The sequence below is a fragment of the Lacerta agilis genome, chromosome 10 (assembly GCF_009819535.1).
Source record: "Lacerta agilis isolate rLacAgi1 chromosome 10, rLacAgi1.pri, whole genome shotgun sequence".
NCBI classification, from domain to species: domain Eukaryota; kingdom Metazoa; phylum Chordata; class Lepidosauria; order Squamata; family Lacertidae; genus Lacerta; species Lacerta agilis.
This window is the reverse complement of record NC_046321.1, coordinates 64,573,561-64,593,037: the sequence shown is the minus strand read 5'-3', so window position 1 is coordinate 64,593,037 and position 19,477 is coordinate 64,573,561. Positions and strand designations below refer to the sequence as shown.

The 19,477-nt window shown below is 40.5% G+C and overlaps 1 protein-coding gene across 2 annotated transcripts in view; it reads right to left on the bottom strand.

Moving 5' to 3' along the window:
- RELN (reelin) overlaps positions 1-19,477 on the bottom strand; it is a 281,750-nt gene that overhangs the window by 94,054 nt on the left and 168,219 nt on the right. For both annotated transcript variants that reach the window (XM_033161628.1, XM_033161629.1), the window contains 5 exons: positions 18,591-18,657; positions 15,719-15,952; positions 14,348-14,509; positions 9,695-9,931; positions 1,157-1,349 (listed from right to left, as the gene is read on the bottom strand). In XM_033161628.1, coding sequence (XP_033017519.1) covers positions 1,157-1,349; positions 9,695-9,931; positions 14,348-14,509; positions 15,719-15,952; positions 18,591-18,657 — 893 coding nt within the window. The remainder of the gene's footprint in view (positions 1-1,156; positions 1,350-9,694; positions 9,932-14,347; positions 14,510-15,718; positions 15,953-18,590; positions 18,658-19,477) is intronic.

Sequence of the window (19,477 nt, the reverse complement as noted above, 5' to 3'; positions counted from 1 at the left end):
ACAACAATACTGTAAAATGGATCAAAAGAGGCTGGGGGGCACCAAATTTTAGTGTCACACAGGGCACCACTGAAATTTGACAGCCCAAAGTCCGCCATTGGCATCCTGCAGATAGTGCACGAAATCTAGAACAACTAAGGTCCATGTAAATCAATAGAACTGAGGGTATTGGCTGAGTGCCTGCCCCACAGATGCCTATGGGTGTAAATGTGCCTATTTTTCCTCTGGATCACAGCTCATGAGTTATGTTTTCCTACAGGAAAACCTATTAGGTAATTTTACAATCTGGAAAGGACAAACTGATTAGTTAAGGCAGAGGTCAGGAAACTTTTTCAGCAGGGGGCTGGTCCACTGTCCCTCAGACCTTGGGGGGTGGACGGACTATATTTTGGAAAAAAATATGAACAAATTCCTATGCCCCACAAATAACCCAGAGATGCATTTTAAATAAAAGGACACATTCTACTCATGTAAAAACACACTGATTCCCGGACCATCTGTGGGCCAGATTTAGAAAGTGATTGGGCCGGATCTGGCCCCTGGGCCTTAGTTTGCCTACCCATGGTTTAAGCTATTGTTTAACAGCAAACCAAGATAATAAATCTGGTCCTTTCAATTAACCACAATCTAACCTAACAAAGACTTATCTTTTGGTGCACAACAATAAATTGTTAGTGCTAAACCAGTAGCGTGTGCTTCTGGTCTCTTCCTTATCTCCAAACCAGAGGGAGAGGAGAGGACAAAATATGTGAACTCGACATATCAGCAGGCTTGATCACATAATGCTCAATGGGGTGTTAAGCTTTATGTCCACACTGTTGCAATGAACCCAAGCATATCTCATGCTTGTGCATTCACCTCTCTCCTCCAATGAGGTGTCTGGAAGAGAAATTTCACTAGCATTTATTTTCTGTTTCCCTTCAATTTGGCTTGCTGTGTCATCTGGACCAGGGAAAATAGTTTATATAGCAAACTCTGGTCAGTTTAACAAGCCAGGTTCAGGAACCACTGTTTGCAGTTGGGCTGTTTTGAAATTAAGCAGAGTTGCTACAAGCCAGGCAGCGCAACAAGCCCAAGACCCACACACACAGCTTGTGCACACAGCCATGTTTTAGTGTCAAGTGTGAACTGGGCTGCTTTCCTTGATCCAACTTACCTCTTGAACCAGATGCCAAGTAAGACCATGGTTAGTAGAGTATTCCAGCTTCACTTGGTTGTCCATGTGAGGCCTGTACGGCTGCCCACAGCCCATTACCAAGTTGAACTGTAGCATGTAAGACGCTCCAATTTGCATAGACTGTGTTTCCACGTAGCGCATGCTAGAAGCTAGCTTAGAGTCTCCTGTAAAACTGGAAGAAAGAAGGATTTGCTTTAAAAAATAGTTGAGAAGCAGCAGCTATACATGACCATGGCACTTTTAGTTTAGTTATACCTGTTGTTATTTTTTCTCACAGCATGAAGGTGCATGCTGTGGACATGAAGAAGTGAAGACCTGTGGTCCAGAAAATTACAAAATGCAATGAATATTATAGGTCAAGAAAATAATTAGCTGGATTCTGTATGCTGTTGGGTCACTAAGAATGCAGACAGGGAAGAATGCTACACACTAGAAAGTGAAGTGGTAGAAAAAATGTCTTTGATATTGAAAGATTTTTAAAGGCTATCTTCCATTTATTAATAAATAGAAATTAATAAATAGTGTTTTACTGAAATAAATACTGGATCATTTTTGGTATAAAATCTGTGGTGCTTTTCAGTGAATGAATTAGGCTGAATTAGACCATGTCTATTCAGAAGGATGTCCCAATTCAATGGAGCTTTCTCCCAGTTACATTGGGTTATGACTGCAGTCTCAGGACTCATTTATACAGCTGCAAATAAAACATTTTGTATTGTAAAGTGCATTATACAAATGTGATACTAGATGGCAATGGTGACCTATGGCAAATTCAATATATTTTTCAAAACGTTTAAAAAAAAAAATTCACAACATTTTTTATATGTGTCTAGATTCCACCTCAGTTAAGTAGTTTCCTCATGAGTTGTTGAAGTCCCCCTCCTCTCAGGGTTCTCCCATTTTTGGTACTGGCTTCCACTTTTTCTTCTTACAGTTTTCTTCTGGTTATAGTCTGCCTCTTGCTCACTCATCAGCAATGCCCTAAAGCTTCAAACTCCTGAGACTCAGGAGTCCTGGCAACCATAGGTTCACTTTAAAATACTGTGGGACCTTTTTTGCAGGGGGGGTAGCCAGTGTAAAAAACTGCGGGAGGCAGTGAAAGATAGGCGTGCCTGGAGTGCTCTGGTTCATGGGGTCACGAAGAGTCGGACACGACTGAACAACAACAACAACAGCCAGTGTAAATATTCTGTTCTTCTAAGAGTATTTAGCACATGTAGATCAGGGGTGGACTTTGGGATTTCAACTTTCAGTGGAGCCCTGTGCAATGCTGAAGTCCCACCTCCCCCCCCCCCCGAGAGTGACTATAGAGAGGGTGCCACAGGGAGTATCACAACAATGACTTTGAATGCCTTCTCGGCTCAGTGCCCAGTGTGGTCAACTGGTCATGCTCCCCTAAATCCACCTCTGTGTATATCCTTTTTTGGAAAGCTGTGGGGAAAATCAGTAGCAGCACTGGGATTAGCACTAAAGGGACCTTCCTGCCTAAAATTTAACTCAGCATGTACCTTTGAGCTTTAGTAGGTTATGTTGAAAATCGACATTTTAAAAGGTAATTTTAAATTGGTTGGGCATTGTTATGCCCCAGAAGCTTAAGAACATATGCTCTGAACAGCCAGAGTTCCCCCTCTTCCTTACTTGCGCTTTGCTGGTTGACAGCAGCCATTTTGGGGCAGAAACCATGGCGAGAGGGAGGGGGAAAAGAGATTGGACAAATAAGAGAGCAGAAGAGATCGGACAAATCTGTTCCCCCTTTGTCTCTCTTTCACTGGTTGGTTGCAACCATTTTAGGAAGAAACCATTGTGGGCGGAGGGGGAGTCACAGATTAGAAATGTTCCCATAGGAAATTTGGGAAATCGTCAGCTCGTTATGCGAATGGTAGCCTAACAAACGATTTCGTGGGAACTGCATGTACTGCTTGTGTGGTAAAATAAATAAATAAAAATCACTCGGGACACACACACACACACTATTTAATAATGTAAGGCAGACAATAGCTAAATAAAAATCACATGAGACAAACAGAACAATGAACTTAAAGCAAACACCTTAGGGGAAGGGTCCCCCCCCCACTGATTCCAATAAGAACAAGCAAACAACATAAGACTCTGAAGCAAGCAAAAGCAAGATTAAATCAGAAGGATAATGAAAATACTACAGCCTACATGGTTTTAAATGAAAGGATGGGAAACAGGAGGGACTGAATTGGACTTAAACAAGGGAAAGCCTCACTCCAACTGCTGCGCCCAAACTTTTTAAATAAAGTTCCTGCTCCTCAGAAAACAGAAAAATTGCAAGATGCACATGAGACCAGAGCTATTTACTTGCTTCAACATCACTCCCCCCAAAGCACTGGGACTGGAGAACCCTGATAAAATGATTCCCTCTGATTGTAAGCAAGACCTGTCTGTCACAAGGGAGCTGCCCATTCTCCTCTCCTACCTTGGTGTTTTCCTTATATGGTTAGCCAAGATATATTAGCAAGCAAGTCTGCAGCATTTTCTGAATTGCTGAGCTGCCACAAAGTGCTCTGGGGGGCCCTGCTTTGATTCAGGGTGCCTCATGCAGATCCTGCTTCGCCTCTGAGAAGCTGAGAGGCCCTCCAAAGCTCCCCTGATTGGCTCAGGAATTGGGATTTTTCTGGATCTTCTACATGGCTAAAATACATCTGAAGGCAGCCCTGCTTAGGGAAGCTTTTAATGTTTAATAGACTACTGTATTTTAATATTCTGTTGGAAGCTGCCCAGAGTGGCTGGGGAAACCCAGCCAGATGGGCGGGGTATAAATAAATAAATAAATAAATATTATTACTATTATTATTATTAATCAGGCTGAATAATAAACTGGATTGTTCTATGTTGGTCAATCCACTATATATTCTTGCCTTCTTTTATGTTCATTGCACTGGATATATATATATCCGGGGTGGGTGGGTAGAATAGCTTTGATGCCTTCTAAGTGCTGGGAATTTCTCCCCCTGCTCCCTCAACTCCTAAATACTAAGAAAGCACAATCTCTTTGTCTCATAGGCCATTGTTAAAGGATGAAAAAAGATCAAATAAGGTATGTTATGCAAGGACCATACTGAGTATGATATGCGAAGAGATCCTTTTTTAAAAAACAACAGCAGTACCTTTTCATAGTTTCGTTTTATGCCTACAGATTGCCGGCAGCCATAATTCAGTAGCATTAAAGACACTGACTCTATTCCCTCTCTCATTTCTTCCTTCTGTAATTCTCCAGTGTACCTGCCTACTGCTGATGTTTACTGCTGGATTCCCGACCCCCTCTTCCTTTGTGTGAAAAAACATGCGCTTGGAATCAATTTGAGCACTGTCAGAAGGTAGCCAAATATATTGGCTGCATCATAAAAGAAGAGTGATCAAATGCTCTCCAGAAACAAGGAATCGAGAGGATGTTTGTTATAAACATTCTTCTGGGAAATGAATTCCACTCACACATTTAATTAAATGATGTGCACACTCAGAAATAGTCAACTTCTGTGGGTATTCCCAAAGTAATCAGTCCACCTGCAAGCACTGTAGACTAATTGGCACATGTGGGGATAATAGCAAAAGTAAATGTACAGGGACTTTCACAATCACTGCACTTTTGAATCCATGACTTTCAATAACAATGGAAACCCCTGTGAATACAGATAAATTGTTGTTGGACAAATCGAGTATGTTAATGTAAGAGACTGCAGATTCCCACAGTCAACCTTGTCGTTTTGCCTTGTTGTTGTTGTTCAGTCGTTCAGTCGTGTCCGACTCTTCGTGACCCCATGGACCAGAGCACGCCAGGCACGCCTATCCTTCACTGCCTCTCGCAGTTTGGCCAAACTCATGTTAGTAGCTTCGAGAACACTGTCCAACCATCTCATCCTCTGTCGTCCCCTTCTCCTTGTGCCCTCCATCTTTCCCAACATCAGGGTCTTTTCTAGGGAGTCTTCTCTTCTCATGAGGTGGCCAAAGTACTGGAGCCTCAACTTCAGGATCTGTCCTTCTAGTGAGCACTCAGGGCTGATTTCTTTGAGAATGGATAGGTTTGATCTTCTTGCAGTCCATGGGACTGTCGTTTTGCCTTAGAAGACAGCAAAGTTTTTATAACAGGGAGGTGGGGTTTTTTTGGTCATGTCTGATTCACTTGCCTTAACCTCTAAGGACCTCAATACATATGTGGAGTTTCATATATGGAATTTCACACAATTAATGGTACCAGCATCCATGGAGCTCAGTACATCATCCAGAAACACTGGGTGGGAGTGTGAAAATGCTTTTCTGTATTTAGCAGACTAGTCATTAATGCAAGGGAGAAATCTGAATTAGGATACCATTGTGAACCATTAGTAGTAGCCGTCGTTACTACCACCTAGCTCTTTGTAGGAAAAGCTGAGCCACCGTGACGTGGATCATTGCAGCTATTGGATGTACTGATACACAAATCTGATTTCTTTGGAGATTCATTCATTCATTGCTATTGTAATATATTTATACAAATCTCTATCCAGATGCTCAAAGAACTTTAACAAGTGCATCCCCACTTAAGAAAATTGGAAATAATTCCAGCGTGACTTTGTACAAACATAAGTTATTACTTCATATGCCTACAGTAATAGGAAGAAACACAGCCCTTATCCACTGTGTATAGTTCAACCACTCTAGTTTTCAAAGGTGATCTGGGCTGTTCATATTATTATTATTATTATTATTATTGTTATTATTATTATTAAATATTGGTCTGAATGTTAATAGATAATTAATGGAACAAGTTACTTTATGGTTTGAGCTAATTTCTATCCATCAAGCAGCAGTAAAGGAGCGGAAGTACTTCAGTGGGAAAATGCATAAAAGCTTTTATAAATGCCAGAGCTTAAATCTTGAAGCAGAAATAAGATTCTGCTTTATAAATTCCTGTCGACAAAGGGAAACCCACCATATAATTATAAGCATTCCCCCCCCCTTTGAAATTGTGCTTTAAGATGACATGGTGTAAAATGATTTATAGCATATTGACTACAGTTCTTCTAATGAAAAAGCAATTGTCAGAGTTCTCCCAGGAGAACACTCTTCATGCCATAGCAATCCATGCTCATGGAAAGTCATGAGTTAGAAAATGAGAAGCAAATGGACTCACAGCTGGGAGAAGCCAACAATAATTAATTTAACTACCAGCCATTTGTACAGACCTGATATAAGTAAAAAATTTCCCTTGAGACGTGCAAGGTCAGTGAAGGGAATAGTTCACATCTCACAAAGCACCCAAAGAATATTTATAGAGCCCAATAATTTAAGTGCACACAATGCTTTTCTGTCCAATTCAGCAAAAATCAACCAATAATCAACAAGAAGAGAAGGCTGCAGAGTAATTAGCACTGTAGTTTCTTGTATGGACTTACAGGGGGAAGGGGGGGAAACCAAAAGAAGAAAAAGCAAGAAAAGAACTTTTACCTTGCCACCTAATAAAAAAAGCCCATCAAAAAATCTGCACATATGCTATGCCAATCTAAGGAGACCAGAGGGAAAGCAATGGCATTAAAGGCCTTTCATGCCAACTCTTTGATGAAAATGATGCAAACAGTTTGAGCATGGCCATGTTGTTTCATTTTAATGAGCAGTGAGTACTTCCATTGTCCTTATTAAAGTGGTTAATGCAGTTTCAACAGCCTCATTATCACTGCCAAAGCACATTTTATGTTGTTCTCACAGCCAAGTCAACTCCTTTTAGTTTGAGAGGTGATCAGAAAGTCAAATCAGACTGTTCAAAATCTACTTGTTAATAAAAGTCCTGGCATGTTAGTCCTTGGTGCCCTTGGGCCAACACTTCTATTATTTACTGTTTTCTCATAATCACAATGATTCCAGTTTCTCAAAGCAAATTATTCATTATATAGCAAATCCATAGCAGGAAAAAAAATCTTGATTAGAGATGGATGAACATTTACTGGGTGGTTTGATGAAAGCAGAAAAATAAAGTTCTTGTAATCAGGCTTGGAGCCTTCATGTTTGAATCAGGATACCTTTCAACTTTATTTGAACAGATGCTGATAATTAATGAAAAATAACTTTTCACCATACCAATCCTAATGCATTAGTAATACTAGTACATAAAGTTTATGCTAATGCAATATTCATATGCAAGTGCATTATGAAATAAAACCTTCAAAGGCAATTGAAACATAGCTTAATAAAACAGATTCTTTCCATTGTTTCATTATACTGCTTTGTTTCATAATAATAATATCTTAAGTGCTGGATCCACGGTTAGTCTTGATCAGGGGTCGGCAAGTTTTACCTCACCTGGGCCAGTTCACTCCCGCGGAGATCGCATCGTGGGCTGGATTGCGTCTGCGCAGACACGATTTCCGGTGCCGTGGAAGCAAGACCCCGCTCTGCGCTACACCAGTTTAGCGTAGCACGCGGGGACTCATTGAGCGGGCGGCTTGGTTCAGGGGCGGTTTAAACGACCCCCGTGGACCGCTTGTGGCCCATGGGCCGCAAGTTGCCAACCCCTGGTCTTGATGCAAGCAGTCATGCCTAACTTTAAACTCCACTGGTTTCAGTGTGTCTACTTCAGGCATGACAAACCCACCTGGGTCTAACCCTACGTCACAGTGTGAAAGAACCTATATACTAGAATCTGTATAGCACACAAATATCCCCCCCCCAAAGTACTATTCATTGGGTCTTACTCACACTCCTCAGTAAAAAATAACAAAAAACAAGCATAGTCTCATACATGGAAACATCCATTCAGAAGCAACTTATTTATTTATTTACTAAGTTTTTTTTTATAAAACCCTCCAATACAAAGCAGCTTTCAACTTTGTAATCTCTCACTTTTGCTTTACGGAAGTACCAGTGTCCTCACTACAGATCACCCTTTATTCAATAGATTCACTCTTGTCATAAAATTCACAAGAAATGCACGTGATAAGAATGTTCATAGGTGGAAAAAACGAGTAAGAGTTAAAGGTAGTTTGCATAGAAAATTAAACAGCATTTCTTTATGTGCCTCCTTCACCAGAGGTCCAGAGGGTGGACCTTTTTTTGCAGGAGCTCCCCATTTGTGGAATGCTTTCCTCAGGGAGGCTTGCCTGGCGCCTTCATCTTTAGGTGCCAGGCAAAAAACGTTTCTCTTTGACCAGGCCTATAACATTCTACGTCCTTTGAAATGTGTTTGTGGGAAAGGGGTCTTTGTTTTTGTTCTTGCTGTTATTGTGTAATTGGTGTTCTCATTTTGTATGTTTATGTTGTCAACTGCCCTGTAATCTTTGGATGGAGGGCAGAATAAAAATAAATAAAAATATAAATATAAACCCCTAATATGCATTCTGCATATTGTTGTCACAGTCCATCTTTACACTGTACAGTAATGCACTGGAAAGCATTACGGATGTGGTTCGATAACTGACCTGCCACTGCAGTACTCCAATATGTAGTGTGACATGAAACTGTAGGGTGTCACACAGCAACACACAGCAGAGTAGCATTTCAAAAAACACTTATGTGAAATACAGAACTAAGAGCAGAAGTAGAGCTATGGCAAAACAAGAGACAATTCACTGAACACCATTCTATAGGTGATTTGGGGCACCAAAAAGCCTGCTATACTGGCAAAATATGACCTATCTGATATGCAGTAACAGGATTTTGTAATGAGACAGCAGCTGGCAAGTAGATATTACATATCCCACACTATGGGAATGTTGGCAAAAACATTGGGGGGAAATATTCATGGGAGTAGGTTTATGAGTTTTCCATACACGTGGAAAACTGCTGGGAACTTATTCAGCCACAGTGAAAACCTTTCAAAACCCATTGGATTCAATGGGGGTAGAGAGATAAATAGGTGTTTAACTGTCCCATTACATTGCTAGACCTTAGAAGTGCTTAGATTTGGCTATACCTTGAATAGAATTGTTGCCAGATAGGTCCTGCTAAATACAAAAGATTAAGTAGCTACACAGAAAACTCTTTATCAATTGTGTTTTAAGTGTGTCCTCTAATCACGTCATGTCCCATCTCCCTGCCTCAATTTGCATAAATTAATTAATGTAACTGGCGGAAATCAGAGCAGCTAATTGTTCTTTAATTTACATCAGCGATCAGTTCAGGATAAACTTCCAACATGTTGCAGGCAAAGAAACCATGTGAGCATAGCCTCACCAACAAGCATAAATCACATTGCACTGCAGTGTAAAATTTGCCCCTCATTACATATAGGTCAACGAACACATTGTTGTTCATGTTATGGGCCCAGGGGAAAATTCTAATGAACAACAAGAAAGAAGAGAGTCATCTGCAGAAATCAATTAGATCTTTTCTACACTCATTAGGATACTTAGAAACATGCTCTATTATCCTCTTTACTTAAAGATTTATTTCCATATACTAAGCATATTTGAGAGCAGGTTTCTACATGATATTAAGTTCTGCTGAGTTTACTGGGGCATCTACTGTGAATATCAGTGAATATAAGAATGAAACTTCACACCAAAGACCCGAAATACTCACCAAAGTGTCCAGTCATGGCCACAGTATGGTTGGACATTTCCCAAGTAAAATCCAAGAGACTGAGTAACTTCCACCAAGTTAGTGAAGTCTAGGCTAATACTGTTGAAAAGTACAGAAGTCATGATGATTTCATCAATCGCCCACACGTCCTCGCCTTGAGAAGAATGATATGGCTGCCACCATCGGAACTGAATGCCAAACTGCCTTGCATCTTCTGGTAGCTCCACTGAAATTATTCTTAAAAAACAAACAAACAAAATGAACTTATTGAAACTGCCATGGTAGAGAAACCTCTTAAATGGTTCTACAAAGCCAAAGCCTTTGCATGAGGCCCCTTCATATTTTCCTTCCAATCCCCCCTAAAAACAAACCTCAGTTGACTGCCATTCTGTTGTCTACCCCTGCTCTGATCCTTATCCCCTATTGTAACCCAAGTCTAAATATGTATAGCTGCTTTTGCTCATGTTTTATCACTTGCTACCCAATGTGTCTCCCTCCCTCCTTTCCCCACTATTAAAATTCAGATTGCAAGTTCCTTTTGGCAGGGGCCCTTCCCCCTAATTAATTCTGTGAAATTCAATGTACATTGACTGCCTTGCATGCATGTATTTAAAAAAAAACCCCAAGTTAAATAAATTAGAAATAAGCAGAGTTAGAAGAGAAGGGAGTGAAAAATACAAGTGATAAAATGTGAATGGCAGAAAGCAGAATTATGTACTAGCTTAAAGCAAATGGAAAAGAATTAAGAGTCTTCTCTTGTAGTGTATCACCAGCAAAAGGTAGCTGGCACACATTCAAGAGGTCTCTGGAGATCAATAAATTAGGATAGTAAGTAAGATATAGCCAGTAGGTGGGTTGCACTGGATTCTTCAGGAGAACATATTTATGGTGCAGTATATAATTTTATATTAGCTGTCTGAATTTCAACAGGCACAACTAGCACTTTGGGTGTCTAAATCATCCCAGTTATCCATACGGTGGATGTGCAATAGCTCCAGGAATATATTTGTTGGAAAAGACTGTCAAAACATATTTAAACAAAACTTGTTTTGATGATCAAATGTGCAGGAAGGGGGAGTTCCTTACAGTGCAAGGTTTCCCTGAGCTACATTATATACTTACTTTTTCAGGCAACCATTTCTAAACTTTGGAACAGGCCTACACAAAAATTACCAATGTGTCCACAGGAGAAAAATGCAACTTCACTTTTTTCCCCCTATAGCAGTTGAACATGTTAAAAGCTCTTCATATGCATAGATAATTCCCCATAATTGTTACAGCTCTTTTAAGGTAAGCCAAAATTATTAGTTATTATTTATCACCATACAGCAGACCAAGTATAAGCAACTCTTGCCAGCTCTAAAAAATCTTGCTAGCTACAATCAGGGCCCTACTAGACATTACATAGCATGTCCCATGAGTTTAAAAAACCAAAAGCAGGCTTGGCAAAATGGCAATCTGAGCAAAGGAAGGTCATATAATTTGCCCCCTCATATAATTTTCAGCGTAAAATGACCCACAAGCCACTTTCTCATCCATGGGGAAGGGGAAGACATGAGGTCTCCCCCCAGCAGGTGGGATAGTAGCCTGGGGGATGGGTTTTTTTGTTTTTGGACAGATATCATGACAGGGGAAAGGGTTAATCAGCCCCTTCCCCCCTTCTTGCTCTTCTACTGTTAATTACTGCTTCCCAGGCTAATTTCTCACTCAAATAAATGCTTTTTGGGGAAAGACATGGAACTCTAGGTCATGTCTCTGTAGGGGGGGGGGGGGACCCTTTATGCTAGAATCATTCCAAAAGTTGAATTTAAAACCTTTTGTCAGCTTTACTGCCCCCAGTGTCTTTGGTTACAGCATGTAGCACATGTTATATTCCTTCATTAAACAATTTATTTCTCCATTTGTTTTCATCATAGCACTGACATAACTCTAGACCCAACTGCAGTATTTCCGGAGGAGCAATCCCTAGAAAATACTCATTTCTCTAAAACATAAAAATGAACTCCCATCAGAGGATGAGATTGTGTGCAGTTTTGTACTGCCCATGCATTTCCTTTGCCAGCCAGTCCCACGAGCCTACCACCGGCTTCAAGGCCACTTGATTTCTCGTGACAGCTGTGACAACAAAACCTGTACTTGACAAACTGTGAAGAAAATTAAGAATAATATCGAATTTCCAGGAGCAATTACAGTACACAGCTACAGGGAGCATACATTAATTGCCATGGCAATGACATCTTTGTGAATGTTCCATAAATCAATAACAGCAGATGCCCACATGCAACACACAAGGTGAGATGTGTGGCAGGACAGCACAAGGAGCATTTGTCTCCATCAATGTACAATTAAATACTGGCAAAAAAAATGCTTTCAGTATATTTTTACTGAGTCCCTCTGTGTTTTCTTATTTTTTTCTTCAAAGAAAACCTGTAAGTAAGTTGGCATAAGAGACTGGCAGTGGGGAATGAATTCATACATTTAGCATCGTGCTCCTTCTTTCCCCTTGTATGGGCCTTATAATTACCTGAGGTATGTGCTGTCGTGTCGCTCTTTGATTCTTCACATACGTGCAAAACCTCTTTGCATCTTCACTCATGGCAAATAACAGCGCTTTCAGAAAGTGCTTGCTAAGCTGTCTTTGTGAATCTTAATATATGCACTCAATGTATCTTGTGATATCACATTTATTCTTGCAGACTCAATGTGCTAACTGATTAACAACAAGAAGAAGTCAAATGGAACAAGTGACTTTGGAAGTGCTGGAAAAATTAATCCAGAAACCCTGGTTCTAAGGAACAAGAACAGGAGTCCTAATATTTTCTAAATACCCAGGGGTATGCCTCTACAAAAGAAGAATTTACATCAGAATTGGTCCAAAAGACAAATTAACCAGCTGATATACACTGCCATCACTATTGATTTAGTAACACTTGACTGCCACCACACCTCTCCCTCTCCTGGTAAGCAGCACCAACCAGCTTCCAGGAGGATGTTGGTCCATCCCACCAAGTGAGCCACTTCTGATCTCCTGACATGTATGTATACATAGATTTGTAAATCCTTAAACAGCTCAGGGCCACAATACCTCAAGAACTGCCTCTTTCCACACCCAGACCCTGAGATCATATTCTGAGGCCCTTCTTCATATGCCTCCTCCTCAAGAGGTCTGGAGGGTGGCAACACAAGAACAGGGCCTTCTCTGCAGTGGCTCCCCATCTGTAGAATGCTCTCCCCAGGGAAGTTTGCCTGGCGCCTTCATTGTACACCTTTAGGTGCCAGGCAAAAACATTCCTTTTTAACCGGGCCATTGGTTGATCTGATTGAAATCCTATGCCCTTTTAAAATGTGGGGTTTTTGGGGGGGAGGGGGTTATTGGGTTGTTGTTGTTGTTTTTATTATATATTTTGTGTTTTTATATTATGATTTTGTTCTGTGAACCACCCTGAGACCTTCAGGTATAGAGTGGTATATAAGCTCAAAAATAAATAAATAAATAAGGCTTACTTTTAAACATATAAAGGAATCCACTACTGAAGTATAGTTGTACGTTGCTCCTGGCAATGTTACCCAATGAAGATATATGTGCATGTACAGGATAACTATTCAAATAAAGCCCAAAGCTACTCTGAGTTTAACCAAGCAGCAATTCTGACTATCAAACAGGGAAGTCAAGAAATAACCAGCTAGTCCTCTCTCCGATGACCTGCTACTGCAGTCAAAGACTAGTTGTAGACCTTTGACCCATAAGCTTGCTAGGTGACCTTGGACTGGTTACTCTCTCTTGATCTAACCTACCTCAAAGGATTATTGTGAGGATAAAGGTGAGGAAGAACTATGTACACACAGCCTTGAGTTCCTGGGATGAAAGGCAGGATAGAGAGCAAATGAATGAATAAACGAAACTGCCTCTTGTTGTGGAATCCATTATACGAAGAATTCAGTGGAAAAGGTACATAAAACTATATAGATTGTTCCGCTCTGCTGGCAGCAGCTTTCCTTAATTCATACATTATACATAACATGGAAAGTACTTCTAGAATGAAAGTCCCACTTTCAGGAAGGAAATGAAATTCTAAAATCCTCATCACTATCATTATTACCATGCATTAAACAGGGAAAGAAGAGTCATTATCAGATTGCTCTGGGAAGGTACAAGGGCATAGCCGAGGGGAACTAGGTTTGGGCTGTATGTAGTAAAACCCTTAAATACTGTAGTGCATAATGGGACTGAGGCATAATCGTACGAGAATAAGGCTCACCGAAATGAAAGGGACATAATTCTGAGTAGGCATGTATAGGTGGCTTTGACGGTAGTATATCATACTCAGTTGCTGATATTGTTTCCAAAATACGTAGCCTTTGATTACATATACAGTTAATCCACAAATATCTAAGGAGCACCCACATTCTCGAATAATATTAAATTCAAAATACGAGAAGGGTACAAAAAAAACACCCCACAACAATGAAGGAAATTTGCACAACTGCAGCAATAGTGTATTTTCAATCCAACCAACAACTCCTGCTAAACCGAGTCTGTCAAAATCATCTTAAATACAAGTGCTTCAGCTTAAGTGTGTTATGGATGGGGCTGTAGACAACCAACACTTAACTGGGGAAACGCATCATTTTCCATGAAAACGACTGTTGTACCTTGGTTCATGGTAGTTGAGATAGGAATAATGTTCCAGCAGTTTCCATGTAATCCCATTGTCATATGAATAGTGGAGCAAAACTCCTTCTCCAGGCTGATCAGGTGCTTTGCAGGTACTCAGGACGGATTTGCTTCCAAGCCTTAAGGTGAACTGGAGGAACCTAGATAACAAGGGCATGGATCATTGTAAATTGCAATTTATACAGCACTCTCTTCCTAGAACTGTTTAAAAAAATAAATCTTAAAAATCTAGACAAGCCAAGGAAAACAATATTTATAGAGTCTTTGTGAAGCTGAAATTGTTTATTCAGTCCAGCAATGCAATGTGGAATATATTGTTTTAAAATGCCAATCATTATTGCCTTCAATTATTTATTAGGAACCGGAGGGGTGGAGGAGATATCGAATGGATCTAATCAGCTGCCACAAGCTGTCAAAATAAATATAACCTCATAAATAATTAATTAGCACTTGGCTCCAACACTCACTTTTGATATTAATGCCGCATGTTTGCAAACTCAGGCATACAATAGTTGCCCCCAAATGTATTAAATACTTAGTGCCGCAGACTGTCTTGTCAGAGTGGTGCATGCTCTGGTTATCTCCCGCTTGGACTACTGCAATGCGCTCTACGTGGGGCTACCTTTGAAGGTGACCCGGAAACTGCAATTAATCCAGAATGCGGCAGCTAGACTGGTGACTGGGAGTGGCCGCCGGGACCACATAACACCGGTCCTGAGAGATCTGCATTGGCTCCCAGTACGTTTCCGAGCACAATTCAAAGTGTTGGTGTTGACCTTTAAAGCCCTAAACGGCCTCGGTCCCGTATACCTGAAGGAGCGTCTCCACCCCCATCATTCAGCCCGGACACTGAGATCCAGCGCCGAGGGCCTTCTGGCGGTTCCCTCACTGCGAGAAGCAAACTACAGGGAACCAGGCAGAGGGCCTTCTCGGTAGTGGCGCCCGCCCTGTGGAACGCCCTCCCGTCAGAAGTCAAGGGAATAAACAACTACCTGACATTCAGAAAACACCTAAAGGCAGCCCTGTTTAGGGAAGTTTTTAATTTGTGACTCTGTATTGTATTTTGATATTTGTTGGAGGCCGCCCAGAGTGGCTGGGGAGACCCGGCCAGATGGGCGGGGTATAAATAATAAATAATAAATTATTATTATTATTATTATTATAAAGCAAATGAATTTTAAAATTAAATTTCACACAACCAAAATCAAATAAGAAGTATATTAAGAAACTGGTAACATGTTAGATCAATTTTCTCTATTGGAGGCTGCGAGTTTTAATACATGATACCCGAGGCTCTCTGGATCCAGTGTTGTAGCTTCTATGTGTTATTTCCATTTATTTCTATTTACCTGGACTGTGAGCTGTCAAGGAAAGAAGTGATAAGCTGACGCCTCCCGTCTTTGTTAAAAACCAAGGCTTTGCCACTTGCTAGGACTCCACAACCAAAACTGACTTCAGCACCACGGATAGAGTAAAAATTGTGATATGAAGAAAGCCTAGAATTGCCAAAACTCTCAGATATAAACATAGGAAAGGTCTGGGAGGCCATTTCACATGCGGGCCCTGAAAAGCCAGGATCACATCTGCAATAAAACATAAGAATTCTATGTTCAGCTAAATATTATAGGTATTATAAAGATGAAGTCATGGAACGTGCAAGATCAAGTCATGGATAAAGTTAGATGTCTTCAGACATAACAACCATAATGCTGTATAAAACTTCAAAAAATTAAATTAAGTCTACCCAGCTACCATTCCTCTTCAGTTTTAAATCTCTACAAATATTTTTTTTAAAAGCACATTCAAACATTCTTTTGCTAAACTGCGGAAATCCTGTCCCGAGACAACAAAACTCTTCCACTTGAAAGTAATACCTATTTACTGCAGTGGAATTTATTATAGAGCAGTCTGTCCTCTGCCTTGCCCAGACTAAAATAACATAGGTCAGGAATTCCAAAAATCCAAGAAGCTGTGCTGTATGTTATAACAGCAACTAGATTAGGGAAAGGAAACTGAATGGTCAAAATAAAAACATAATAGAGAGAAATGTAATACAGTGGTACCTTGGTTCTCAAACGCCTTGGTAGTCAAGTGCCAAAAAACAGGAAGTAAGTGTTTCGGTTTTCGAACGTTTTTCGGAAGCTGAACGTCCGATGTGGCTGTTGGCTATTGTTTCTGGGGCACCTGCACCAATCAGAAGCTGTGCCTTGGTTTTTGAACATTTCAGAATTCAAATGGACTTCCGGAAAGGATTAAGTTTGGCGCTTTTGTTTTTGCTATTTATTTTGCGTTTTTGTTTTTGAGGCTTTTTCGGTTAATTTGTTTTTGTGACTGTGCCGAACCCAGTCACAGTTTGACTGATGGTGTTACTGCGGAAATGGATAAAAGCCCCCCATCCAAATAATGACTATCATCAGTGCAGGTAAGAAAAAATAATAATTTTAATTTTTATCATCTACATTTCTTTATTTACAGTATATTATTGCTTTCATTTTATGGATCAATGGTCTTGTTAGATAGTAAAATTCATGTTAAATTGCTGTTTTAGGGGTTGTTTTTAAAAGTCTGGAATGGATTAATCCATTGTGCATTACTTTCTATTGGAAAGCGTGACTTGGTTTTGGAATGGACTTCTGGAACAGATTAAGTTTGAGAACCAAGGTACCACTGTACAGGTATGAAAACAGGAATCCCCGCCTTCATTGTTCTCTCTCTATCCCACTGTCTCTTCTCCAGCAAACCATGAGCTATAACTACAAGGTTTGTTCGTAGGTTTATAGTTCACAGTTTGTCTGAAAGAAACACAGCACTGCAGCAGCAGGAGGACTGGGAGAAGAATACGATAGCTCTAGACATCTCTCCAGGAACCCTAACCCTTGTGAGTTCACACTAAGCTGTGGTATGGCTTAGCATGATGTGGAAATCAGCTCTCTGTTGACATGGCTTGGTACATCCCATGTGCAACAAATAAGAGCCCTACCCACATCCAACAGGTGTCATTCATAGTCCTTTGGATATTTGGGCAGAAATAGGTTCACACTTCTGGTCTGACCCAAAACAAAGAAGTGTTTCATGTGAACACTCTGAAAAACATCAAGATTGTTTTGAAGTGTTCAATGGAACACCCAAGGTAACCTTTCTTTGCCACTCGCCAACCTTTTTTGCACAAAGTGCTAGGGAATGGTAGGGGTAATGTATGGCAGAGGACTCTCATTTTTTGTGGTTGGGAATCATGGCAAATTCTGAGCTTTCATAATCCCTAGCTGCAAATGACAGTTCCATGGCCAAGGAGGGGCATGGCCTAATTTTCTGCTAGTGACTGACACAGAGGCCAGAAACCTAGGCCCAACTACCACTCAATCAAAAGGGACTCTGCTACAAAGGTCACAGACAAAGATATATTTTACAGACCATTTTTTAATTAACAGATTTGGTGAAAGCAGCTAGGTGATCAGTCCACATAACCATAACCCTAGCAAATAGAGACTGAGCCTCTGAGGCTAATGGAGTCAGTCTCAAACACCTGGTGAAGCAAAACTTCAGTGTAACGATTGTTACGGTGGGTGGTAAACCTGAAAAGTTAGGGTGACCATTAGAGTGTCAATTAGAGGAACTTTAAAATGCTCCAAACCTCTGGAGAAAAGGCAAATAATTTTGAAGTAGCAGGTATGGAGCTCATGGAAGATGCTTTCTTTCCTCCCTGCATCTGAAGCTATGCCTTTTGCCACTGCCAGTTGGGAGAAGAAATTATAGGCATGCTAAACAAAGTAAAGGCGGAAGACAAAGGGAGCAACCCACCAGGTGCTGCTGCAGTCCATGTTACATGGCGGATCCCAGGTAGGCCCCTCTGAAACACTGCAGTAGTATTTGGCGAATAGCACTGTCCCCCATGGTCACCTACTTATGCCCCATAAGAGGACCTGATAATTGTTTTGATTCCATATGGGATCAACCTGAGAGGCTGATAATGCAAGCCCTCTTCCTACCCCATTTGAATGACAGAATGACTTAACAAGAGTGCTGGAGAACCCTGCTGTCTGCCACTGGTACAGGTCTGGTCTAAGCAAGGCGAGAACTCTTCTTCTTGATAACCACTTGTAGAGGATCCTGCCTATTCTACCAGGAGAGGGTGCAATCCCAGAGGACAGACTATCCTACAACCTAGAAAGAACCATATTATGAAGCACAAATACAGTGGCCAATGGTTTATATCAGACTTACTTGCAGCCATTTCTACTGCATTGCCCTCGACCTGAGCAGAATTTTGAGGCAAGATGGCCCAATGTAACTGCAGATAAAGAAAACTAGTTATATTAAATTCTGAGGACAAAGAAAAACAAATGAGGCACAGATATGCTGACTTCATAATATCAAGCAAGACTAGGGATATTTACCTTTGATCCAAGCAAGGTGACTATGTAAGTGATAGATTTATAGTGAATATATGGGGATGGATTTGTTAACTTGCAAGATTATTATGTTCTTTTGAATATTGTACAATTAAGGTTACACTGTGGATATTTTTGGACATTTGCCTTTTTTTGCAGGGAACTGATATGAATAGCAGTTTTCCAAAAATAGCCTTGCTATATCCTTATCCAGGAGCTCAATAAAACCCATACAAATACAAGAAAATCAGCATGCATTAATAACACACAATGATGTGTGAAAAGACGTTAGTAATGATCAATGCAACATTTCAAAAAAATACTGTTAGCATGTACATGCTATGCAACAAACTCCAGTGTCTAGCAGGAGACCCATCACTCTCATAGACTCCCATGTGAACAAAGTCATTCCATTTAACCGGCATGATACTGAAATTGTCCCCTGTTTGTGGCCCTATTTTCCCACTGGAAATTTTGAAGCTAGCACTGGGAATGCCTTGCCATTGTCATGTTCAGGCAAGCTAAATAGTATTTCTGATGGAAATTCATGCGGGCTTGTTCTGGTTTCAAAACATGAACATTTCAGTCACCAATAGTGCTGCCATTGTTCTGTTTAGAATTTGTTTACGTTTGCTTTGGCCTTACAGTTTTTTCATGGATACCCTCTTAATAACAATACACAGTGAAAAGTGTTGATGTCCATTTTCCTTTATCGCGAGC